The sequence below is a fragment of the Catharus ustulatus genome, chromosome 5 (genome assembly GCF_009819885.2).
Source record: "Catharus ustulatus isolate bCatUst1 chromosome 5, bCatUst1.pri.v2, whole genome shotgun sequence".
Lineage (NCBI taxonomy): Eukaryota > Metazoa > Chordata > Aves > Passeriformes > Turdidae > Catharus > Catharus ustulatus.
In genome coordinates this window covers 10,674,130-10,700,469 of record NC_046225.1, presented here as the reverse complement: position 1 = coordinate 10,700,469, position 26,340 = coordinate 10,674,130, and the positions used below count along the sequence as shown (strand labels likewise).

At 37.6% G+C, this 26,340-nt stretch overlaps 1 protein-coding gene across 7 annotated transcripts in view; it reads left to right on the top strand.

Moving 5' to 3' along the window:
* INPP4B (inositol polyphosphate-4-phosphatase type II B) overlaps window positions 1-26,340 on the top strand; it is a 293,487-nt gene that overhangs the window by 173,830 nt on the left and 93,317 nt on the right. For all 7 annotated transcript variants that reach the window (XM_033059958.2, XM_033059960.2, XM_033059956.2 and 4 more), the window contains 5 exons: window positions 2,646-2,696; window positions 5,945-6,024; window positions 14,480-14,591; window positions 16,565-16,637; window positions 22,262-22,409. In XM_033059958.2, coding sequence (XP_032915849.2) covers window positions 2,646-2,696; window positions 5,945-6,024; window positions 14,480-14,591; window positions 16,565-16,637; window positions 22,262-22,409 — 464 coding nt within the window. The remainder of the gene's footprint in view (window positions 1-2,645; window positions 2,697-5,944; window positions 6,025-14,479; window positions 14,592-16,564; window positions 16,638-22,261; window positions 22,410-26,340) is intronic.

Here is a 26,340-nt window from a genome sequence, read left to right as displayed (position 1 = left end):
TGTGGTTGTTTGTTTAATCAGCAAAGGCACTGGGAGGATATTTGACCTTTCAAATCCTTTGTATTTATCTCCATTTTTTCTCTTCCATGTTGTGAACTGGGACTAGAACTGACTTGTTTCTTATGTTTTATAAATGTTCATGAGGAGCTGAGTTGGTGTTTATAATGAGGCCTGTGTGAGCGTCCCATAATGATACCCCAATAATTGCAGCATTCAGAGGGTTTGTTCAGGAACTCAAACAAACAAAGGGATCAGACTGCACTGCCCATGTATTTATTCACATATGTGTAGGTAGCATCTCTTTTAATGAATATCAAATAATAAAACTGTTTCTAAAATTAGATATATTTGCACACACTTGGATCAAGATATTTGATTTAATTTCAAATAAAATATATTTTGGGACAAGAGAAGTGCACTCTAATGTCAGTCCCACCAAAGACAGAGTTACATTTGGCTGTCCAACTACTGGTTATAAAGGGGTTAAAACCGAATGAGAGCAAACACAGCTGAACCAAAAATATTACAAAATGCAACAAAAATTGTTCCTGTATTTTAAATCCATTTGAAATTCAGGCATATACTTTTATTATATGGAAGGCTCTAGGTTATTCAGGTATTGAGAACCCTTTCCGCGTCTGTGTTGGGTGAGAAAATCAGAAATGTGTTCTCCTGAACTGAGAGTTCTTCCAGCAAAAGAAGGAATTAATGTTCTATGATTCTAAATAAATGCTGAATTCCCTTGGTTTCAGTAAGCTTAAAAGACACTTGAACTTTCTCTTGCTGTGAAGCACAACTTAGTATCATACAAAAACAAGTGCACTTTTAAAAATATTTGCTGAACTGCTGCTGCGTTACAAATATATAAGTAAATGATGAAGAGGAAGGTTAATTCTTACATTATAAATTTATTTTTCTTGAATAAATAGCCATCGTAATAACTAGAAAATATAAAAACCTCATTTCTTATTGGGCCAGATGTCACTTCTTTGAGGCTGGCACACAGAACAGCTTTATAGCATCTTGAAATGACACAGCATTTTTGGCCTGGTGTCGATACTCCATCTTTCTTTTCAGAAACAGATCTGCTCTAAGTTATTTCCTCAGCTTCAAAATGGAAAGATGGGTATCAACAACAAGAAAATGTCAGTAATTTAATTTTCATTCGTGACTTGAAGCATTTAAAGTAAATTTTAGATACGAGCGAAGTTATTGAACGTTTTATACTAGTTCTCTGTAGAGTGCCAAATGCTTTGGAGCTGCTTATGTATTAGTGTGGAAAATCTAAATGTAAAATTGCATCCAAATGAGGACTCCCACCGATTTCTAAAGTATGCTGTCCCTCATTAAATTAATTATAGCATTTTTTACTGTCTTCAGGCTTTTGTGGAAAAAACAATGTTCTCACTGTAGGGAATCAAGGGATGAGAGCTGAGACCAGCTATGGTTCTGCTTTGTTGAGTCTTTGTGGTGAACTTCATGTTGGTGCTGTATAACAACATGTATTTAGAATAACAAGCAGACAATTAAATTATCTTTGCTTTAATTGAGTGTTTCTTTTTGTGTACTAAGTTGCAGCTAGAATAGAAGGATTGAGGGTCACATTTGAGGGCATGGAAAAAAAAAAAAGAGTCTTTTGCAGAGGGATTTACAGAATGAGTGAATTTTACTTGGAAATCAAACCAAAAGGTTGTTCATAGGGAATGAATATCTGTTATTTAGGCTAGGTAATCAAATAGATGTGAATGCTCAGTGTGTTCTCCCTTGTGTGTTGCTTTTAACAGCAAGTTATTCCAAAGGGTTGGTTTTGACCCAGGTAGGCCATTAGGGATGTCACAGAGGTTTTTCTTATACATTTTCTATCTAATTTTTGCTGTTTAATCAGTTGTCTGTTCTCAACCATCACTCAACAATAAAAATCTACAGACACACCAACCTGTACTTATTTTGGGAAATACAGAAGAGGAAGTCAGAGTATTCCATACCTGCTCTTGTGAAATGAAAACAGTTGAGTACAGTGGCAGCTCCACCTTGCAGAAAACACAGGGACAACTGGAGGTCCCATGTAGGGGAGAATATAGAGGCTTCCCTTCTCTGAATGCCTACAAACATCTCTCACCTCAGAGATGCTCAGCAAGGAGCATCTGAAGGATGAAGGAGGCAGGGTCATACACTGAGACTGTGGATCAGGATTTCTGCTGCAGATCAGCTGGCAAAGACACATATTTACTTGGAGAAAATATTTTTCAAAGTGCTGTACTCTTTCACTTGAGGCTGAAAATCTTGTTTTCAGATAACACCTCTAGATGAAGAATTCTGTCACTCAAGTTACAGCCAAAAAAAAATCTCCTTTTAGGAAAGGAACAACTGAACATGGCTTTTCTCCCTTTAGAGACTCAGGAAAGTTCAGAATGATAAAAGGGCAGTGGTAAGAGACCTTCTGCACAGGAACCAGCAAATATTGTGCTTAAATTACTAGTTGTTATAAATTATATATACATATATACTCCCATTTAAATTTATCTCCAAAATTTTAAAAGTATGAGGAAAAAAAGGCATGAGCACTTCTTTCATTCTAATTGGAAAGCAGCAGCAAAAAAAATTTAATTATTTTTTTTCCTTTCTTTCCCCCTTGCTTCTCTCAGGTCCGCACCAGTGTCCTACCTGATCACAAGGAACCAAGAGCAGATGTTGGGGTAAGCAATTATTTACATTGGTTTTTTAAAATTTATTTATTTATTTGTTTTCATCTCATCAGCAAGCACAGACACTGCTCAACAGGAGGTGGCAAGCTTTTTTAACAGAAAAAGTTTTTGGTTAAATGAATAAAATAATCAAGGCTGGAGTGATAGTCTCATGGATTGATGTAATCCCATTCCCATCTTTTTGAAAATCTTTTTCAACTGAAGCTATCCTGAGACAAGCACAACTGTGTAAACTCCTTGCTAATGTCATGAAAGCAATCTGGATGAGATTGAGAGTCTGGAATGGCATTGCCTCAAGAACCCTGGGCTGTCACTTCCTGGTCTTTGTGTGCAGGTATCAAACATTCTGCAGCAGGAGTTGCCTTTGGTTTGTGTTTTCAGAAATTAAACTGGCCAGCATACAGAGCACTCATTTTTATGTGCAGATCTACAGAGCATTTGACAAAGGTATTGGGAAGTAATTTCTGGGTCTGAGAGGGCTAAAACCTCCCAGACAATATGAATACCTGGTGATGGTGGGAAAGGTTGGTCCTGATAGAGCTGAAAAAAAGAACAAGGACTACCTGGTGTAGGTGTCAGCAAATATGTAAAATAACTGAGGGTTTAAATTTTTAGCCTCAAGTTTGACTTTTCTGCTTAGCAGGGCTTCCTTGGCATAGTTCTCAGGACTTCAACTAGTATTTGAAAAATCTGTAGCTTGGCAGGAAGTTCAATCTTAGTGAAATAATCGATGTGTTTTAACTTTTCATATAGCTATTATAGAGACTTTTCTCTTTGGCTAGCTGAGATTATCCATCAAACCACTCAAGGCACATATCTTAAGATTTATTGTAGTGCTACAGCACTAGCAAAATTCCAAAGGAACTTTAGTCTCCAATTAGCATTACAGCAGCAATTCTGTTTAAAGCCTACTTTTCAAGCCTTTCCAAGTCATGTGGGCAAAGTTAGATTGGTTTGTAGATCAGAATGGAAGAAGTATTCTCCAGTTTGGTATTAGATCCCTTGCACATTAGCATAATTCCCTTCATTTGGATCATGGGATTATTTTAAATTGTATTTGATTTTGTACATAGCTCTGTGTTGTCAAGCAAAGATCTTATTTTTTCTAAATAAACAAAAAATATATAACAGAGATCTAAGTAGAATGTTTAAAGCTGATAAAGTCATTCATCCAGAATTCCATGACACTGGAGGAGTAGATCTTACACTCAGACATGTTTAGTGGTACAATGAGCAAAGCTCTTTGACTTTATGAGAGAGCAGTGTAGTTGTCTCTTGGCCCTGGTCAGATGAGGATTCACTCTTAGGATTCTTAATATATTCATAGTTCTATTTTGCTGCAGAAAGAAGCCCCAGGTGACCAAACCTTATATCAGTTTCATTCCACATACCCCTCCTCCCCTTTCCAAATGGTCAGGTTTCACATACAAGTACTCCAATGTCATGAAATGCCAGAATAAAGGCTGCCCTAGAGACACAGTGCTGTGGAGTGTGTTCTTAGAGTGTGAAGAAGGATATGCTCTTGGAAGAAGTAATCTGTGTGACCACAGAGCTGTAGTGCAGAACCACTGTCATGTTGACTGATCTAAAGGAAGACAGAACCATCTGTGTGTTCACTCCAGCAAGGCTGTGCATCACTGTGTGTTGCACCTGGATGTCTTTTTTGTAGAAGTACCTTTCATTTCAGCACTGAGAACTAACAGTGATCTTTGCTTGTGTGGCTGTGTTATTTTTCTCTCTCTGTATCCTACAGGCCTTTTTTATTCCTTCCTTCTTGTTCATCACTTCCCAGATCCACTGTTTTTCCAGCCTTCTCTAGATTCTGAATTTGTGTCTTTTTTTCCTTTGCTGCTTAGGAAATCTAAGGCTGTGCCATTGATGGGAACAAGCCATACCTCATGACTCAGTTTACCAAACTGCAGACTAGTGTTGGTTCTTATCTAAGTTCAGATTTGTTATTTGAACTGTATGTTCTGTATGGAAGAAAACTTATCTTAGTGTTTGAATGCAAACAGTAAAGCTCTACACTCAACCCCCTGTTGGCTTTCCTGAAAGAAAGCAAGCTGAAGAGTGGGGTTTTTTTAGTAGAGAAAGTTATTCTTCTCAGCAGCAAGAGATTCTTTTCTGTTTTTCCCTGAAGGGAAAGTTGCTCTCTGTAGGCAGCCTCAGTTGACTCAGAGTGACTTGATTCTTTAATTTGTATATCCAAGAATGTATATAATTTAGCCTGGAATTTTAATTTGCCATTTCAACAGTAAACTTGGTGTTATGTAATAAAAACAAAACTTGTGTCCTCCTTACTGTTTCATTGCAAAAAATTAAACATAATGTCATGATCTCATTTTAGTTTATTTAGAGCAAGTGATATTGTGCTGTATATTTGAAAGATAAATGGATAGAAGATGGCTGTGGGGTGTTAGTTTTTTTCCCATTGTTCCCAAGGCAAGAATACTACTGCTGTAGTTGACAAAATGGGTCTTTAGTAATGTGAAGCAGGATATGAGCAGAAGTTAAAAAATAACCAAAGTGTTAGATTTAATCCTTTTTCCTCTTGGTGCCTTTTTTTAATGAGTGAAGGGTGATTTTTAATGGAAGGAAAAGATATAATGGTGTGGCTTAATTTAACTTTAGGCATTCTAGTTGCATTACCACATTTCTCTGCACTTTTAATGCCGTGAATAGGTTCACATTACAATGGAAATAGAGGAAAAAAGTACTTAAAACTTTGCCAAGAACTATAGAAATACAACATTTCTATTAATAGACTTGTGCTGAACCCAATTTAAAATTACCTTCCTAGCAAATAGATTCATATGAATAGATTCATATTTGGAATATATGGATGGTAGTGCCTACAGCTTGAGGAAAAACCATGAGAACAACTTTGGTAAAACATTGAAAATTTAGCACTTCTTGTAACCCAGAAATTAGAAAAATAGAAATAAATAGATGCCAAATACAAATACTTGTACTGATAGGAAATTTTCCTCTTATTTTGTCAGGTTAGACTGTTCTTAATGGAAAGCAGAAAGGTTTTATCCCATAAAACCAAAGTTTTTAACAGTTTACTGATAATCATGCTGCAGATGCACAAAAAAATTTTAGTGGATACAGTGTCAAACTGTTATATTGAATGCAATTTTTTTCTTGATACTAAAGAGAGATTTGCAAGTGCGAGACCTAAAGAAGTAACAAAAATGAACAAATATTTTATCTTTTCTTTCTGCTTTGATTTGTAGCGAAGCTTCCTGGGCTGTGCAACTTTTAGAGTAGGAGATCTGGTAAAGTCAAAGGAGCAACAGCTGACCCTTACCCTCAGGTAAGTGTTTCCCTCTGTTGTAAATCACGGTGAGTTAATAACCCTTGGCATTTCTCATCCAAGAAAAGGCAACAAAGATGGGGAAGGGTCAGGTGAGCAATGGCTGAGGGAGCTGGGAGTGTTTATCCTGGAGAACAGGAGGCTCAGTGATGACCCTGTCACCCTCTGCAATTACTTGAAAGATGTTTTTGGGGGGGATCAATCTCTTCTCCCAGGTAGCAAGTAAGAGGACAAGAGAAAATGGCCCCAAGTTGCACCAGGTGAGGTTTAGGTTGGATGTCAGGAAACAAGTTCTTCACATGAGGGGTTATCAAGAACTGGAACAGACTGCCCAGGGAAGCAGGGGTGTCACCATCCCTGGAGGTATTTATAGGACATGTAGATGTGGCCCTGAGGAACATAGTTTGATGGTGGGCTTGGCGGTGCTGGATCCATGGTGAGACTCAATCCTCTTAAAGGTCTTTTCCAGCCTCTACAATTCTGTGATTGGTGCTTGACTGTGTTTTAAACTCCATGTTCCAACGGGTCAACTTGAAGTGCTACTAATTCTGCCACGAACAAATTCAACATTAAACACCAAAATTAAATATCAACCCTATAACCTGGAGCTTCCCAGGTGCCAGATCAGAAAAGTAAATTTTATAGCATCATAACCTATGGAAGAATTGCAGGGAACTGGCATAGGGAATATTCATTCTAAGTTTCCTTTAGAAAGGAGCATAAGATTCTCAGTTTTGTTTGGTGTGCATGGTTTAAATAATTAACAGTGTACAGATTGGCTTGTTTACTAAGCATGTTTAAAGGTGGGCCTAATTATTGAAGGTGTGGAAATGCCTGTGGTCCCCTGAACTCATTGTTATATGTAGCCATCCTGAAATTGTGGGGGTGTGACATACAACTGTGATCGGTGACTTTGATTTTAATTTCTCCCAAACAGAAAATGCCACACCTAACAAGAAGATAACTTTGAAAAAAGTTATCAGAAAAAAAAATCTGATTAGATAAAATGTGAACTGACTGTTCCCTGTGGGAATTTATGGCTAGGTAAATGAATTCCAGCTTAGAGATTGTAAGAATCTATTCTTGCAGGAATTCAAGTTGTCTTCAGCTCTTTGGGATAAACTTTGCTTCCCTAAGTGACATGATGAAAATTTGATCTGAAAGATTGCCTCTGACAAGTGGCACAGTAATTGACAGAATGGAAAGCTTCAGGACAGCTTGAGTAAGCATTTTGTATCTCAGCCATCCAATTTGCAATCAAAAAGTTTAGATGGAAAACTCATAAGAAATAGATGAAAAATTTGCTTTTAATTAATATTTTTACTCGAGGTTGTCCTCTTTGTTCAGCTAACACTAGAAGACAAATATGCCAATTAAATTAATTTGCAGGTACATTAAATGGTAGGGTTTAGTCAGGGTTTAGTTAGTTATTTTTGGGATTTTTTTTAAGAAAAAAAGATCCTAACCTTACAAAAATGGGATTGTTTTCTGATTATGACTGTTGAGCAGCAGAACGTCAGTAGAAATTATCCACATTTCTTCAATGGCAATTTAACCAGAGCAGTCTGCTTATTTAAGCTTGCTTTCCTCTAATCACCCTGAGGTATTAGTACCTCTCAGGAGGATAGAGGATATATCAAGGGACTTGTCAGAGCATGAAGATCTGTTTAATTCTTGTTGATATTCCTTGGATAGGAGTTTATCAGGGAGTGCCTGTGATAGAGATACCCCTTTTACAGATTTAAAGCAGAGATTTAAAGACTTGGAAATAGCCCTGTATAGATTGGTGTAATTATAGAATCTGGTAAATTTTTAACTGAGTTTTCATTTTTTTAATTCTTTTTTTTTTTAAGTTATTATTCCTTTCCATTGTCCTTCTGAAGTGTAATGTAACAATATAAAAGTGTTTTCTGCTGTTTCATGGAGAACTGGCATGTGCCTACAAGTTATTACTGTTGCCACACCATGCTCTGTTTTTCCATTTTCCTACCATTGTACTCTAATAGTGATTAGGGACACAAGTTGCAAAACCTCTGCAAAAGAAGTTTTTATTTGGATTGTCCTTTCTTCTCCATAAAGGCACCCTAAACTGGTGGCTGAGTGTTTCTGGTAGATCTGTAGCTAATCATCAAAACACAAAAAGGTCAGTTTGGGTGGAATTACTTCAGTGTACACAACAGATGTTGGCAGAGGAATTTAGGTATTAGAGATTTGGGATTGCAGTTTCCAATATGGAATTTATGAAAAGAGAGATGCTCTCTATAAACTTGCATGTTTCATATTGCAATGACAATGCAATGTCACTTGCTTCCAGCTTTCTCATACAGTTGTGGTGATGAATGGCATAAAATGGGCTGTTGAATGAAACAAATTCACCTATTAAAAGATACTTTATTTCTTAAGACTGACTATATGATATAGTGTGCCCAATTAAAAAAATAAAATAATAATTTGGTTTTTGTTCTAAATGAGACCTAGGTATACTGGCTGCTAATTTAGTAATAAAAGCTGATTGTTTTTTTTAGTTGATTAAATTTTTAAGTTCAATTTAGAGGATCTTGTGCCATGAGTTTGTGTTAAGAACAGCATAATATTTGGAGGTTTTGTTTGGTTTTTTTTTTTTCCTTAGTTGAGCTCTTTGGCTTTTTGCAAAGAGCTAGCAATCAGTACTTCCATTAGCCCCTTTCCCTGTGGTGGCAGTTTGCCTATTTCCAGGAAGGGCCTTTTTAGCTTGGGCAGTTTTTTTATGATTTCCACTTAGTTGCATGTAAGAAGCAGCAAAGGAAAAAGATAACATTTAGTGATGATAATCTTTAGTGATATATGAAAGATAATATAAAGTGATATTCTGGTCTTGTGTTCTCTGCAAAAATAAGATGCATCTGACTTGCTTCTCTTAAGAGATTGACAAAAGTGTAATTAGTGTAAAAATTGCAATCAGTGTGAAACTGGGTGGTGCCAATGCCACTCAGATTCTTTGGCCTCTGTGAGCAGGAATTCTGTAGCAGTGGAGCTAAACAAGCAGGAACTAGGATGGAGTGCATGAATTATACAGGTTCTGTCTGTAATCATGTACTGCACAGACTTCTTTAAGCATGTGTCAGTGCTTAAGCTCTTGGACAGTATTTGTCTAGCCTAATTTTAGTTGTCTTTTTATTAATCTTGGACAGGAATGAACTTTCTTTAAAGAAAGGAGATAAACTTAGCTATTTTTGGAAAGAAAGTCTTCTTAATTTCCCTCCCTCCTAGCAGCTTGTAGTTCAGTGGGTCAGAAAACACGTAACTGCACTTTGGTAATAATAATATTCACAAAGTTTAACTAATTAGAGAGAATTGGGAAGCAGCACAGTAATCTCTGCAGTCATTTATGTACTTAGCATAACTTCCCTAGCAAATGAGGACTGTAAAATATTATATATTTAGCTACTTTTCCCTATTAAAGTTTGACAACTATCTGTCTACAACTAGTTGTACTTGGTCTCCCTCCTGAAATTGTTTCTCGGCTGCTTCATGTTGTGTCATCCACCTCAGGAAGCTAGTGAACAACAGCTTGACTTTGTAAGTTAGGCAAATCTCCAGTACAGCTGAGGTGAAACTTGTTCTGACATGAAACTTAATCAACTGTACTTTGAAATAATGAAAACAGAAGGAACTGAGCATTGCAAAACTTTATTTACCTTAGAATGCAACAGAATATTATTTACAGTGGACTTGTTTAAAAGTAATATTGGTTATTGCAATAGGCATCACTGTTAATTCACAGATAAATACTTGTGTAAGTACAATACTTTTTGCTTAGATGTATCAAAATATACCAGTGGAGAAATTATTTTATGGCAATCTGTAGGTTAGCTTGTGCTAATTTCATTTATTGTGTATTATACACTGGAGAAAGGAGCTGCCTGCTAGACTCAGTCATGCAGTTTACTTTTCAGGCACTTTGTCTTTTGTAATTAACACAGCCATGCTAACATGAAGTCTGCTTCCTCTTTTTCTTTGTGTTATTGAATATTTTTCTTTTTTCTTTTTTTATGGAAGGAAAATATATTTCCATGGGATCCAATTAGCAGCCCTAAATTTGCATATTCAACATGCAGTAATGAGACTTGATGAGATCAGCATTGAAGGCAAATGACTTCTGTTCTCAGTCCATCTAGCTCATTTACTTTCCCATCACTAGCTTGTTCCCTCCTTCTTTTCTGGATGTCTTGGTCAACATTTTATGGCCAGAAGTGCCTAACATGGGAACAAATTCCTGCTGCTCATGGAGTTAGTGGCTATCTCCTTCCCTCACATTTGAGGGAGCTAATAACTAACCTGAGGATCCTTAAGGACTTGGGATTGTACAGAAATTTTTTCAAATGCAGGTGCTCTGTCTACAGGTTTCAGATGGATGCTGCTTCTTGTAGAAGGATGCTAAAAAGTATCAGCAATTTCCCAGCTTCATAAACCAGCTGGATTTTGTGTCATGTATGGACTCCTTACATTGACACTGATTTTATTCTTTGTGCGGTATCCCCCATCCCAACTCACCCTATGCAGGTTGTCAGGATGCATATATAGGGAATATAGTGTACATATATACACTTGCTCATACAAAATATACATATATATACACACAACTGGATATAAATATATATATACACTTGCTATGTGCAATTTCTGTCTCTCTCATGAGTGGGGGCAATTTTATGCAAGGACCATCTTCACTGCACTATGTGGGTGCAAAGTGTCCTTCTCAGATCTATTAAACTACAGCAAATAAACTAATACCATCCTAATGCATTATAAAGTATCCTAAAACCAATTAATTATTTCTCTGGTGCTCTGTTGAACTGTGTGTGTGTGTGAGATTCTCTTCACGTCTCTGCAGGTGAAGGTGTGCACATGGATGAGTGTGTGTGCTCAATACTGTCAGTGCAAAATAAAATTACAGTAAATTCACGAATACAAGCCGCACTGACTATAAGCCGCATCTCTGGGTGTTGGCAAATATTTCGGTTTTTGTCCATAGATAAGCCGCACCCGAATATAAGGCGCTCTGTCGTTCGCAGCGAGGACCCGCGTGCAATTACTAACAGAACCGCGGGAGGGCGGGGTTTACTGGCTGAGCTAAGGCTGTGCAGGCTCGGCCCGCTAGGGGCCGCTGACGGGGCCAGGTGGGCCAGCACGGTGCTGCAGCTCGGGGCCGGCCGCCGCTGCCACTGGGCTCGGTCACCCCGGGTCGGCGCTGCCCCGCGGTGGCAGGCAGGGACGGAGCTTCCCCTGCTCCTACGGCAGCGGCGGCAGGCGGGGACGGAGCTTTCCCGCGCCCGTGGCGCCGGCGGCGGGGAGGGACGGAGTTTCCCCGCTCCTGCCGCGGCGGCGGCGGGCGGGGACAAAGCACCCCGTCGGCTCCCCGAGCCGCGGCAATGGCTGCGCGGGGCTCCCGTCGGCTCCCCGGGCCGCAGCAATGGCGGCGCGGGCTTCCCCCCCCTCCCCGGGCCGCAGCAATGGCTTGCGTGGGGCTCCTGTCGGCTCCCCGAGCCGCAGCAATGGCGGCGCGCACTTCCCCCCCCCTCCCTGGGCCGCAGCAATGGCAGCGCGGGGCTCCCGTCGGCTCCCCGGGCCACAGCAATGGCGGCGGGCGCTTCCCCCCTCTCCTCCCCGGGCCGCGGTAGGGCCGGCCCGGGTCCCCCCTCTCCTCCCCGGGCCGCAGCAATGGCGGTGCCGGGCCCCCCCCGTCTCTCCCCTGGGCTGTGGCAGAGGAGGAAAGAGAGCTCTCCCGCCTCTCTCCCCGCCCCCCGTGCTGCCTGCAGGGAGCCAGGCTCCACCCGCGGTGCAACAGAGTAGCGATTTGTAACAATCGCAAAATGCCGACTTTGCAGCTGCTCAGCTCAGCACTCTGGCAGGCACTTCTGAGGTTGTATTAGCCGCTCCTGATTATTAGCCGCATTTCCGGTTTAGGAGCAAAATCTTAGTCAAATTGGTGCGGCTTGTATTCGTGAAATTACTGTATACAGATTTTTATCCAATAAAGTATGATCACTAAGCTTTTTTTTTTTTTTTTTAATTTTTTTCCACTGCATACTTCTGTTTCTCTTTTAATTTTCTTCCAAGTGAAATGTTAATCTCCTGGTATTGCTGGAAAGTTGGAAAGCCTGACATGTCTACTTCGAGACTGTCATGCCCTGCTGGTGTTTTAATATCATGAAGTTTGACACTGCTCACAGCAGTTTTGCCCTGGGCATTCATAGAGCTCTTTGTTGATTTGTATGCCTGTAGCACTCAAAAGAAACTTTTGGGTTGGGGATTTGTTGGTTTTGTTGTTATTGACGCTTTTTTTGTTGTTAAATTGTGTCTTAATGTTTCTGTGTGGGAAGATAGGAACTGTGCAACTACAATGCAATGTTTAGTTTTATTGTGTTGCATTACCTTCTCTTGCAGGTAATGCATGTTTCAGATTGCAATGTCACATATGTATTAGACCAGAACAGGAGTGATTTTGATAAGAAAATAATAATAAAAAAATGTAGAAGTGAAATGAGATCAATCAGTGTTTTTAAACCCATACAAAATACGTATTGTTCCTCATGCAGGAAGCAATGCAGTACTCATTGTACTGAGGCCAAACTTTTAATAAAAGCAGCAAGGGGAATATCTAGCATTCTAAAGAACAAGAGACAAGGACTGGGAAAGTGTAGCTAGCATTTCCATTTTATTTTAGTGGAGCAACAGTAAATCAGTTTATTCACTTGACACTTTGATCAGGGTGCCTTAAGCTGTTGAAAAATTTTCAGTCTTATAACCACACATTTTTGTTTTTAAAGATATATGTTATATATGATATATTTATTTGCTGACATCTTTTGTATTCCCTTTCTGCTTGGGAAAGGCTGTAGTCCATTTGTTGACAGAGCCTAGATTGAGTGCTGGTTTGACACTAGAAGGAGAAATGAAGTTACTTCAAACCATGAGGCTGTAGCAACTCAGGGGAGAGTTCTTCATTTAGAAGGCCCTTAAGTTGTTCTCATGCATTTCAGAATTATTGTGTGTTTCTGCTCATAAGCACCATTTGGACATGGAAGCCTTATTACTTTTCTTCTGGATACTTTGTTAATTAATACAGGCTTCTTTAATTGCAAAAATGGTTCCCTTTTAATTGTTTCTTTATTGTAAGAAATTAATTTGACTCAGAGCAAATGAAGTTTTACACATGTAAAATATGAAGAATTGTGTTTATTTTGCAAGGTTTTGTAGAAAATCAGATTTGTATTGTTGCAAGATGAATGTGTTCTACTGAGTGCATATTAAAGCCTAATGGTTTGCAACCAAAGGAATTATTTAATTTGAAAGCTTGAGGGTGACTGTTTTTTGAAATTTTACTGTAGGAGTCGGACTTGGTGATTATAGGTCCCCTCCAACTCAGCATATTCAATAATTCTGTGATTTTATGATTTTACTTTTCTATGTATTCTTTTTTCCCAAATCATCACTCTTAATTTTCACTGCTCAGATAATACACAGTTGCACCAAACACATTTGTTTTGATTCTCCTTCTTTGCTGTTGTTTTTGTAATTCTGCTGAACCTATTCTCATCATTTCCTTTTGCCTATTTTTACTTGGTGCCTTTTGTTACCCTTTCCTCATTATTATGACACAGTCAGTTACTCTTCTTTCCTTCCTTTCAAAAAATCCAGCTGTTCACAATAAGCCAGGGGAGATAGATTGTGCCATTAACCTTGGTGCTGTGCTGCCAGTGAAAGCTGAAAAACATTTGGTATCTTTCTGGAGTTTAAACCCTTGTCCCTTCCAAAAGGTTGTCAATGATAGTCTTTTCTTGGTGATGTACATCTGAATTGCTTTTGCTTTTTTTTTTTTTTAATTTATTGGAAGTAAACTATTTGTGGGGATGATAACAAAAATTCACCTGGAACTGTACTACAGTTTCCATATAGTTCGGGAAATGGGATGAATTCTGAATAATTCCTCTGTGGAGGGATTACAAAGGGAAAAGTGATATTCAGATTAGTTTTGTTGTTTTGGTTTTGTAGGGGTTTCATTAACACACTGAGTATGTCCTTTCTTTGCAGATTGTTAGGAAACAAAGCTCTGTACTCTGCAGTGGGATTGCAGATCCTAAATGGAATATTGATGCAGTGTTACAGCCCTTTATCCAATGGTCCATGGACAGGATAAAGTCTAGAATGAAAACTGTGCAGTATTCATGGATTCATGCACCATTACATAGCACCCATCCTCAGCTTTGTGATGAAAACTTTCATTGTCCTGAAGAAGTTGCCTCATTGTTAAAATTTGGTTTGTGATGGTAAATAACCAATTCAGTACAGGTGACTGCAGCTTTACAGAATAGAGAGGGGACTAAATATTTACTGACAATGTTTTAATTGAAAGAATTTGGTGATGCAAGTGACCCAATGTCATGGGTTATTTGTTTTTTGTCTTTTTTCCCAGAACATCTGATGGTGGAAAGACAGTTGGTACCATTGAAGTCAATCTTGTGAAGATGGGAGAACTAGAGGAAGGGGAAACAGACCACATCACAGCAGATACCCAGGATCAAAAGGTAGAAACTCAGTTTATTGCACTAAGTTAATTAGAATGATCAGTTGTACCAGATGTCTAAAATACTAATTACCAAATTTGGTTGAGGAATTAAAACAAAATTTCTGGAGTAAGTACTATGTACACTTATCTCCCTCAACTGAAAAAGAAAGCAACAAACTTATGAAAATGTAAAGAATAATGGTCTAATCTGATTTTCCTAGCCCCTTTCTTTCTTTAAGAAAAAAAAAATAGCTTATTTTTCTCAACTGGATGTATTTGATCCATTCTGATGAAAAACTGTCCAGAGATGCCATAAGTACATACTGCTTTTTCCCTTGGGTAGCTGCTCTGCTTTCTGCCCTTGAATTCCTCCTGTTCATGGTGATTTTTATGTGCAACCTGTGCCCACAATACTGAAAAGCTGGGAAGAATGGCAGAGAGGAAAACCAAAGAAGAGGTGAATTCCCTTGCAGAGGGGCAGGTTCATCTGCATTTCATGGGAACACACCATTTTTGCAACTCTAATATGATGGTTTACTTCTTATCACTGTGGTGTATTCTGTTATTCATGAAAAAAAAGGGAAATGTTGCTACAGGGAATGCAGCATTTTTTTTTGTTTGGAAGTACCATATAAGACTATTTCTTGAGAAAAGGACATTATTTTCAATATTTTTTCTGCTTAGCCAAACCAGTCTGCTTTTGGGTCAAATTCTCAGGGTAGATTTTACACTTTTTTTCACCACTTATTTGAAAGGACTTCAATGCCTTTTTAAAACAGTAGGTGAGCGGGACCAGTTCCAAAAAGTCAATAAATGCTGTGAAATCTTTCTGATTTTGAACTGATTTTGTAAAACTTGCACAGTATAGGCAACATGAGCTGTTTTTTCAGCCTTCTCTTTTATTTTGCTTTTCTTCTACTTCAAAATGTGGAATAATCCTTGCAATTATTTCAAATGTAATTAATGAGCTGTGTCTGGCCTGGGGAAGACAGAAGGCTTTAATAGCATCTTTCTAGAGATTTCTAATATTTGTAAAGAGTAGACCAGACTCATGGCAAATGTATTTTCTGTAGTATATAAAGGAGTTGTTGGTTTGTACAAATCAGTTGTGGCACAGTCTTGGTTTATATGTTGATAGTGAGGATGCAATTGTGAGAAGGTCGAATTATTGAATTAAATAAGTTTTGAACTGGGTTTGCTCGCTTTTAGATAAACTATGTGCAGAAATTTCTCTTTGGAGAGGAAGGTAATGATTAAATTCATTTTCAGATGATATCTGGTAGACAGTACATTGTATTAACCTCTGCCTTAAGTTCTCCACTGAGCTTCTAGGAACTGGGGAAGCCCTGGGAGCAGAGATCCCCATCACCTTTAGAGACTCCATTTGTTTGCTGGCTGGGGGTAGGAGGAGCATTAAAAATGTCATACTACATTTAACATAGCTGTACACTGATTGATTTTTCCATAAACTTTTTATACTTTCAGGCACTAATCTTATCAAAGCAATATTCCAGTTCACTTGTATAACAAATTACTTCAATCACAAAGTGTGAGCACATTTTAAAGACTTTCTTGTGCTTCCTACTTTTCTCTTGTTTAAAAATTGATGAAGTGTTTTTTTGCATTGTACATGTGAAAACTGCTTTGCCTAAAGAAACCTCTTTGAAAGCACAAAACTTGTCAAAATTGTTTTAAACTGAAGTGCCTTATTCTTATAGTAAAACTTATTCATTAAGCTAAACTATTAATAGCTCATCATTTCTGTTTTATTAAGGAACAGCTGATCATAGCTTGTCATTTTCTTGGCTACAATTCTAATTGTGCTACAGTATCTTGGAGCAGAAATATAAAGATAAAAATGTAAATTAAAATTAAGCCTTGGGAAGTTTATATTATCATCAGTGATGGTTTTCAACCTACCTTTTATAAACTGCTGTGGATTTATTTCAGACCCCTGAACGTGTCACATTTGTGGTTGTATTTCTTTTGCAGTGTGCATTGGTTCGTGAGTGTACAGCCACTGAAGGCATAAGTGGGAAAGACAACCTGCCCTCCTTAAATGCAGGTGAGAACTCCAAGATCTGTAAGAAATGGCTCTTGCAATGCTGTCAAGTCCTGAAGAAATCACACAGATTTGTGGCAGAACTCATAAATGTCTCTTCAAATGCTGCACAGATGTTTAAGTTCACTGTTTTAGTGTTTTATACATATTTGACATTATCATTTTACTGAGAAATGTGAAGAAATTATGCTTTCTGAAGCAGTGCTGAAATCTCCATCTTCCTCATCTTTACTGTTCAATGATTTTCAAGACTGTCAGTGACTTCCAAGGGCATGGAATTAATGTCATAAGTTTGTGTCATGTCACTGCATGGCATTCTGTTAAATAATTATGCATTATTTGTAAGTGAATACCCAGGACAATCTATCTGCCATAGCTGATGAAGGGGCAGTTTCAGTTTGATCTGGAAACCATCTGTCCTAGAATGAAGGGAGCTGTTGGCAAGGCATTCTCAATTCTAGGTCAACTCTGGGCTTGAGTACATGGTGTTAAACTAGATCTATTTCTCTTTCATTATGCTGAGAAATATTACATGCTGATATGCTGTGCCATAAAACTTTTATTAGCCCAAGTTTATGAATCCCCATTACACTGCAGTAACAATGTCACAAATAAGTTATATGGGTCATCTGAAACCACAGCACTGTCAGGAATTCTGTGTTTGCTGCATACAGTTGAGGAGGGATGTTACTGAAGTTTAACAACCTTTTAAAACCTTTACTGAAACTTTTTCATCTGACTTCTCTGATAGGGCAGACTTATGGAATCAACTTTGCAGTCTGAAGGAAGCACAAAAAACCTCCAAAAATTAAGTTGTTCTATATGTGCATGAATGCTGTAAATTTTTTTCTGTGAGTTGTTGAGATTAGATCAGAAACAGAAAATGTTTATTCTACAGAACTACCATTTATTTTCATCAATTCAAAGTGAGAAAGATGTTAATTGAGAATTAATGAATGCACAGGAACTACATGTGGCTCCTGAAATTGCTGAATTGGAAATAGCTGGAGGCAGGGAGGGTATCTTGCCTGTCTAGATATGTATTTATGACTTTTCTTGGAGACAAGGTACAGAGCCAGTTGAAGGGTTTGGTCTAACTCAGTGCAATTCTTTGATTCTGATTCTGTATGTCATCCAGATTAGAGGGACTGGAAGAAATGACTTTTCTGTTCAGAGAATGATATTGATTCAAGGCTGGCTTTTTCTGTTTGTTACTTCCATTGTGTGGGTTTGATTGGAGTTTTTTGTTGAGTTCTTTTGTATGGGAAAATGCTGTAGGTTGTGAATGTATTTTGTTGGAACTTCCAAGGTAGATGTTGGTTTTAGGAATATTGAAGTCTAGATCAATTTCTCAGAAACATTTACTGGTGATTCTATAGTGTTTCTAGACAGTATTTTCACATTTATTATTCTCATATACAAACACAATATAAAACCAAACCCCACCCAACACTACTAGGGTTTATAAAGTCAAACATGCTGTGGAGGGCTTTTTTTTCCTGTCATTTTTAAAGGTTTTTTTTTAAAGAATGGAGGGGAAAGAGCAGAACTGCAGGTGCATATGCAAGAAATGACAGCATGCAGGATATTGGAAAGAGTTTGCACTCACAGGAAGTTGGTTCTGATAAATAATTACTCTTCAGTCTGTTTCCTGTACTTGTAGACTTTCTCTTCTCACCCAGCATCGCCTCCACTTTCCTGCTGACACCAGGCACTGGTTCCAGCTTTTGTCAGTACCACTCTTTTTATTGAATTCCTGATTTCTTTTCTGAGGAAATGTTAGCTCTGCTTTTATACTGTCAACCTTTTTCCCCAGCCCATCAGACTTCTTGCCCAGCTTGCCTCTGTGACTGGGCTTCCTGTGGATTAAGGCTTTCTGTGTTGCCTGGAGACAGACTGGGTTTCTCATAGGGGTACCTGTGCAGAAGGGTCAGGAAACCTGATCAACATCAGCAGTGCCTGCACTGCTTTCCCTGCTGTGTTCATCCAGAACTATCCCCAGAGCAGTATGCATTCCATCTACATACATATTTAGTACATGTGTATGCTGTTGTAAAGCTTTCTGGTACTTCCTGTTTCTTGTTGTTTATCAGGCATTCAAAATGATGGAACTGAAAAAAAACCCCTCTGTGAATCTTTAAGCCTGTAGGCATAGAAGCACGCTGGCATTCTTCTGAAATTTAAATCTTTTGATAGGGAACTCAGCCCTCCAGTGAGTTATGAGATGCTTGTTGAGTGAGTGGGAATGAGCAGTGTATTTCAGAGCCTTAGCACTGTTCCATCTATACCCCAAGAGACTGAATTTATGCCTCAAAATTCAGTTATTTATTTATGATGCTGGAGAGTTTGCCAGTTGTTTGCATGTAAACAAATTGCATTTGAAATAGAACAGAGAATAAAAGTAATTGAAATTAAGCAAAATTAAGAAAGCTGTAATTATTATTCCTGAGGTAATACCCATCATATACCTATGCTACAAAGAAAGATATAAATAGAAGCACTGTTAGTAAATTAATGTATGGCAGAGATATGCTTTGATCTATGTTCAATAGGGAACGGAAATAAAACCAGAGTGTTCAATCTTTTATTATTTTTTTATTCTAGTTTCAGGGGAAGCAATGTGAAAGATATTGCATGGAATAAAAAAGCAGAGAGGTCTTCACATTTAGAAATGAGAATGTCCAGAAATATGGATGGGTAAATATATGGCATTGGCTTTTGGCTTGATGCTATAGAGAAAAGCCTTTAAAATAGACTTTTTTTTAACCACTGCAGTTCATGTGGATTTTGTTTTTTTTAATGCCTCTCATGATCACTGTCTAAATACAGGAAGGATTATGTTTATGACACTTCCACTTATTTTAATAACTACTTTTTATAAAGACCAATTCTACTCTTGCCATTCTTATTGTTTGGGTGCTTTTACATGCCTTCTAGAATTCTGTTCAAGACAACTTGTTATAGTTAGAAATTATTGTTGATAGGGAACAACTTCTGAGATTTTTAGGGAATCACATTTCTTTAGTAGTTCTGTTTATAAGGAAAACATGAAGTACTGTGCAGCTTTTCTTGACCACCTTAAGCTTTAGCAATACTGCATATTGGAATTATTTGGATTATTTGGGAAAAATTCCCAGCCTTTTTTTCTGAGATTGTATCTTCCTAAACCCATGGAGATATGATTTGACTATTTAAAAAAACTTACAACACACTTGAAATTATTCCCATCTGAAAATTCAGACCTGAATCAAAGACTGAAAATTCAGCTAGTACCCAGAGAGGAGTTTAATAATTCCAGCAACAATAAAAGTCACAACTTTGGATCCATATTTTCAATGTTCTTTGTCCCTTGCTGCAGTCCTGATTGGTTTTCTGGGGTTTGTTTTTTCCCTTGTGATGGTGGTGGTGACAGGGGGGAGATGGGAGGAAAGAGATTTTTCAGCTGCATATTTACATCAGTAGTCTCCCAGATTAATGTGTATTTTTCAGTGTAATAGATGCTGAGTGTGAATTTAAGGGCTGTTCTTGGAAAAAAAAACATCCTTTGATAAACTCCTTAGGAAGTAGATATAGAAAGGTAAAATAAAGAGTCTTGATGATGTCTGGGGCATCATAATTTAAAATGTCCTGGTCATATGTACCAGCCTGTTCCCTGCTGATCAGGGGCACAACAAAAAAAAACAAACCCAAGCCAAAATTATCATCTGGTTGGCAGTTTTCTGGTTAAGGCCAGACCTCAATTAGCCCTTAGTTTCCTGAGCTCTCCCTAACTTTTGAGAATTTGCGTTCCCTGCCTTGTTAATGGGAGATGATTGGTGCCAGATATCAGCTTTGTGAATTGACAGAAACTGTTAATATTATTGATGGGGCTGATTTCATTGATTGCAAGAATCACAGCAAAAGAGAAGGAGAATAGCAACTATTTATTCATGCATTTTTTAACCAAATTATATAATAAAGCCTGAACTGCTGGCTACTTTTTCTGTAGTTAAATCTGCATGGTGAGGGTCCTTAAACTCTAAAAATGTGTAGAAAAATGTTTGAACATTTGAGAAATTTTGGGTATTAGTAGTAAAGAAAAATTTTTGGTTTTCATATGTCAGAGATTTCAAGAATGTCTTTGGTTTATTTCATAAGACTAAGTCATAATTTAGTTTTTTGAAGTAAAATCACTGATAACTAAAGGCAAAATTACTCTGAAAAGGATTCCAGTTTTTCATCCAAGACTACTGATGAAAGACATCTCAGTAGAGTGACGAGAATACAGACCAGTAAACCACTTAAATATTGCTCCTTTCTTTGAGTTGCCAGCAATGTCTTTATTATCAGTATGTTTAAATCTCTGGTCTTCTTTTAGGCCTTTCCTAAAGGGTTTCTGTTAAAAAACCTGATTGCTGAGATAGACAAGCCAGTTTGTGTACCTTTTATTTTTCATTCTCTATAAATCAACCTACATGAACATTAGTGGTGTCAGGGAGCTGCGAATTGAAATGTCTATTAGTAGCTGTCATTTTGACAGCAGCACTTTCCCCACAGCTCACACACATGGGGAATGCATTCCTGTGAGTTATAGAGCACTCAGCAGCAGATCAATGGGAGCCTGCTGGAAGGCAGCTTTCTCCAGGAGGCTGACAGAAAGGTACCAGTGGAGGATTTGGAAGGCTGTCCAAAGTCATTCTGAGTTAGGATGCTGTGGACATGTGTGTTAAATGACAATCATTTGTCTCCAAGTAAGCTTATCAAAGTAGTCAAACAGAACCTTTTCTTCCTCAGCTTTTTCCCTATTTGTTGTTTCTAGGAAAAAGGAGCAGAGAAAAAAAAAAAAAAAAAAAAAAAAAAAAAAAAGATGGGAAGGAGAGAGTAGAAATTTCCCACCTTTTTATACAGCATCATTGTAAGATGTGAATGGAAATGTAGCCAACATATAAAAACTGTGAAATAAGAACATGATGGGTTTTAAGCATAATCTTATAAATAGCAAGAAATGTGATTTTCTTATGTCATTTTGCAATAGTGATCTGAAAACAGTGTGTGTAACACATTGACAGGGCTGTTACATTTATTTCTATGAAGTGGCAGTGTCTTGACCACATCAATGACCAAGGTAACTCTCACATGGTCAAAGGTCAAGTTTCCTTTAGTGTAGAAGCACAACTTCTATTTGTGTTAATGACTTGTGTGTGCATGTCAAGGGGAAGATGCAGCTGAACTCTGAGTCCTGTGCAATTTATCAGAATTGATCAGAATTTATCTAGCACCCTGCAATGGTGGTGACTGTATCAAGTTCATTGTTCATTTGTACATTCTGTTATTCCTAACTTGAGCTTAAATGTAAGAAAAGAGAGTCTAATTTACATTCTCACTACTCTGAAGATCTAAATCCAAAGGTAACCTACTCTGCTGGTAAAATGTGATTTGTTGATGTGCTAGTAATACTTTGTCTTCCACATGCTAGTATAAAAATGAAATAAAATTTAAATGTTTTTAGTAGAATTTTAATGGTTCTAAAATTAATTTTGTAAGTAAGGGGGAAAAAATAATACATTAATTTTTGCAGGTTATTGTCATAAATTTTTCAGAGTCATATAACCACAGTAAAGCAATGATCTTATTTTAATTCTTTGCAGTATTAAGAAACCCAGTGTGTAAGTTATACAGATTCCCTACTTCTGACAACAAGTGGATGCGGATCCGGGAGCAGATGGCTGAGACCACCCTCTCTTTCCATGTTCCTAAAGAACTAATAAATCTGCACATAAAGGAGGATATGAGAAGGTAAGGAAGAAGCAGCAGCAGTAGTAAGTGCTAAATGTTATTTTTCTGACTAGGAATCATGCAAATGATGAGCTAAAAAATATTAATTTGAAGTATGAAATGGACACTTGCTGGCTGCTAAGAATTAACTAAACAACACAAATGACTGCTCAGAATTTTTAGGACTCCAGTGGCATAAGTTCTGAGCAATGAGCTGAGCTAAAGTGTGGTCATGACTTTAAATCTGTTAGTGCCAACATTTGTTAACAATATAAATATTCTGAAAAGTTAACATTTTCGAAAGAATCAGCAAATGACAGGGGTGTGAACAGCATTGTGATGTGTCTGGGTAGACTTAATAACATAGACAAACGTTATGCTATGGAAAATGACAAGTTTGTAGTGAATAAAGGAACAATGAGGATAAAAATGGCATTCCTCTAGCTAATCTAAATTAGTTGGCACAAGAAAAAGACACCAAAGTAGTGCTTGTTTGGAACCCTGGTTCATGTTTGGTCTTGTAACCAGGAGAGATATCTGAGAATCTTTACAATGTGTGTGGCCTGGAGAAAAAGAATAGGGAACACAGGTCTCCAAAAATCCTTTGTACTTTGAATTTCCCTTTGCAGTGATTAAAATGGCACTCTGTCCCTGAATCCTTGTAAGCTGTGCTGATAAATTTGGAGAAACCCCTTTATTTTTAGTAGTCCAGGGCTATCCAAAGACAGTGCCTTCTTTTTGCAATGATAATGGATGATGTGGAACACATTGCCTCCTTCCTCATGGAAGTTGATTCACACACAGATGGGCATCTGGTCTCATGTCTAAGAGTAATGCTGTGACCTAGTGTTGCATCCCAAAGCCATCCTGTGCACTTTCAGGCAGTTCCTTCCTGTTGTGGTTTACAGAGGTTGTTTGTTCTGCAATATGGAGCGTCTTCTCTTTTTTTTATTCACCCCATCTGTTGCTTCTGTGTGATGTTTTTATGCCAATAGAACAGCATGTGGGAGACTGGAATCTTGATTTTAATAAAGTCAGTGGACTGATACATACTTATGCATGGTGATGATGGGTTATAAAAATCCTATGAATTGTTATAATACTTTATTTTATTCATTTAGTACTGTGTTTAGGCATTTATGGCCTCATCTTGTTTGAGAATACTTATGTGCAAGGGTTTTTTTTAGTAAGCAATAAAAATAGATTATGCTGACTCTCACAGTTCATGCACTTCCCATATTTTCATTTGCCCCATGGGTAAATGCCTTTTAAATGTTAGAGGATTACTTTAACCACTTTTACTACTACTGTGTTATTCTCTCCAAAGGCATAAAGCAAGTAATAACCCTTGTTGTTATTTCATATTACAGAATTCACCTCCCTGGATAAACTCATAGTAAAAAATCACCATGGTGAGGTTTTCTCCTCACCAAAACAAAGAAAAGATTTGAGAAAGAAACAGAACTAAAAGTTGCCCAAAGATTGAGATAAATGCTTCTGATTTTCCTGATTACCAATGTAGTTGAGCTGTTCAAGCCTAGTTGAAAGTGTGGGTGTGAAAGGAGGAGAGACAAAGTGATTGGTATAGTCTGAAGTAGGAGATAAGACTAAAAGGAGCAGCAACACGTAGAATACTAGCAGATGGAGGGAATAGGGGCATCTATCACCATATGAATGTGTGGGTTGGAGCTTCAGCTTTGTCTGGGCTTTCCTTTTCCAAATAATTGTGAAGATGTGTGTTCTTGTGGAGCCCTTACACTTGCAATCTAGTAAAATGTGTGAGGATGTACTCTATTAGGTGTAGAGCTCACACAAAACTTACACTGCACCACCTTCAGGCTATTCTCTTCTGAAGTATTCTTCTCTGTGTCTTTTTCCCCCAGTTACTGTAGAAGGATAAATATTTTTGTCTCAGAAGCAACTTCTTATCATACTCAGCCTGTTTCATTTTATTTTTATTGTGGCTGAATACAGTCAGGTCTGAAGCAATTACCTATAAAAATATGCAAGTAAGTGTTAATCCTATTCAGCATTCATTATGAATTGTAGTTTCAATTCCCTTTTCTCACAGGTCTTAAGATTGTTTATCTCTTGATAAAACTCCAGTGTTCGTTGTTAACCAAACTTTCATTTACTGACACGATGCTTTGAAATGTGTAACCTCTAAGGGTATTTAACTTTGGGTTTTAACATGAAATAATGTTTTTAAAGAAATGCATGAATTAAAGATCTTATCCTTCAAACCTCCCTGGAAGAAATTTTAGTAGGAGCTGTATGGTAATTTTTATTGTTCTAGTAAGGGTCATACAGTCTGCTTTGCTGGCTTTTATTACAAAACTATTTGTTTCCTCTTTGGCGTTCCAATGAGTCCTTTCTACTGTTTTAAATATTCCTTTACACAAATTTGGTTCAGATATTTTACATGTGTCATGCAAGATTAGCCAAGTGGTTCTTTGAACATAATGATTACAAAAAAGTCTTATCTTATAATAATTTTTCAGGAAGTCGACTGACCTGTATCATTGAAGCTTTCAGTTGTAGGTGCTACTGGTGTAACTGGATCAGCACAGCAAGAGATTTGCCTGAAAGGAAGTTCCACCTGTACTTGAATTTGGCAATTTCTGATCACAACTCATAAGAAAATTTCAAGTATAAATTACTGAACTTAAATCCTCCCTCCAGAGCACAAAGCACACACACAAGCTTTCTCCTGCATCAGAAATGACTGTCCTGTCCCATCAGCACTAAGCTTTTTTTTGGTGCAAATCTCTGCAGTCTGTATTTTATTTTTTTTCATGTAATGTTTGGAATTATGACAACGTTCAGACTGTTTGAAAAATACATTATTTTTCTACTTCCTCTTATTACACAACCTCTATTGGGAAATGGAGCCCCAGGCTAATTACATGCCATGTGCTGAGAGTAGGCTTTGATTTTTTTGGATGTTTGGATGCTGGTATTTACTGGGCTTGTTTTTGAGCAGTGGCATTGCACAAGTGTTGTATTGGTAAGAGGTGATAGCATTTTCAAAAAGTGATTTTGGGTAAACTTACCATGACTTTTGAAGGTATTTGTACCAACCACATTCAGAGAGGCACTGCTACTATGCTTACCCACTTAAGTATTTTCACAACATATGTTTCTTGTAAACACCTTGTTTTCAACACTTAAAAAATTCCCAAGACTGTCAGTAAAATGTGGCTCAAGTACACATAAGTGCAGTATTTACCTCATCATGCTTCAAAAAGGATGTGAAACCTTTCTCCTCTTACTCTCCATCAGTTACTGCATAAAGGAATATAAATACACAAACACAAGTATAGCTTGACTTTTGTAAGCAGTGTTTAGACAATTGTCCTCATCACACAAGATCTGTTTTAAACCCCATTAATTTATTAACTAAAGGATAAAATATTGCAATGAATGAACACTGCATCATCTCATCTCCTTTAATTTCCCTGTTTACAACCAATTCTGGAAGACGTGGCCTCGGTGAAAGTCTAAAGGGGGGCTTTCATTGGTGACTTAAGTAAATTTTTTCTGGATTTTACTTTGATTTTGGGTGTTTAAAGTTGTACTGCATTGGAATAGAATGACATCACCTGATTTTTCTGTGACAGTTTCCTCTACATAACATTATCTAGAATTCAGCAGTGCTGAATCTATAGAATACTAACTTACATTCTATATTGAGACTGCTCTCTCAGAGAAGGCTTCTTTTGCAAGATCCACACAGGTTTTAAGACCAGTGAAATAATTCAGTATCAGTAAGCAAAGGTTGCTAAGATTCCCAGATGTTACATTTGTGCACATCATGCCCTTACAAGTCCATATTGTGCAAATTAGATCCTCCCACAATATGGTGAAAAAAATGCAAAGTTGAGGTGAAAAATTTTGTCACTTCCTGTCAACTTAAGGCATTAAGGTGATTAAAAAAGTTTTGTAGAGTTTT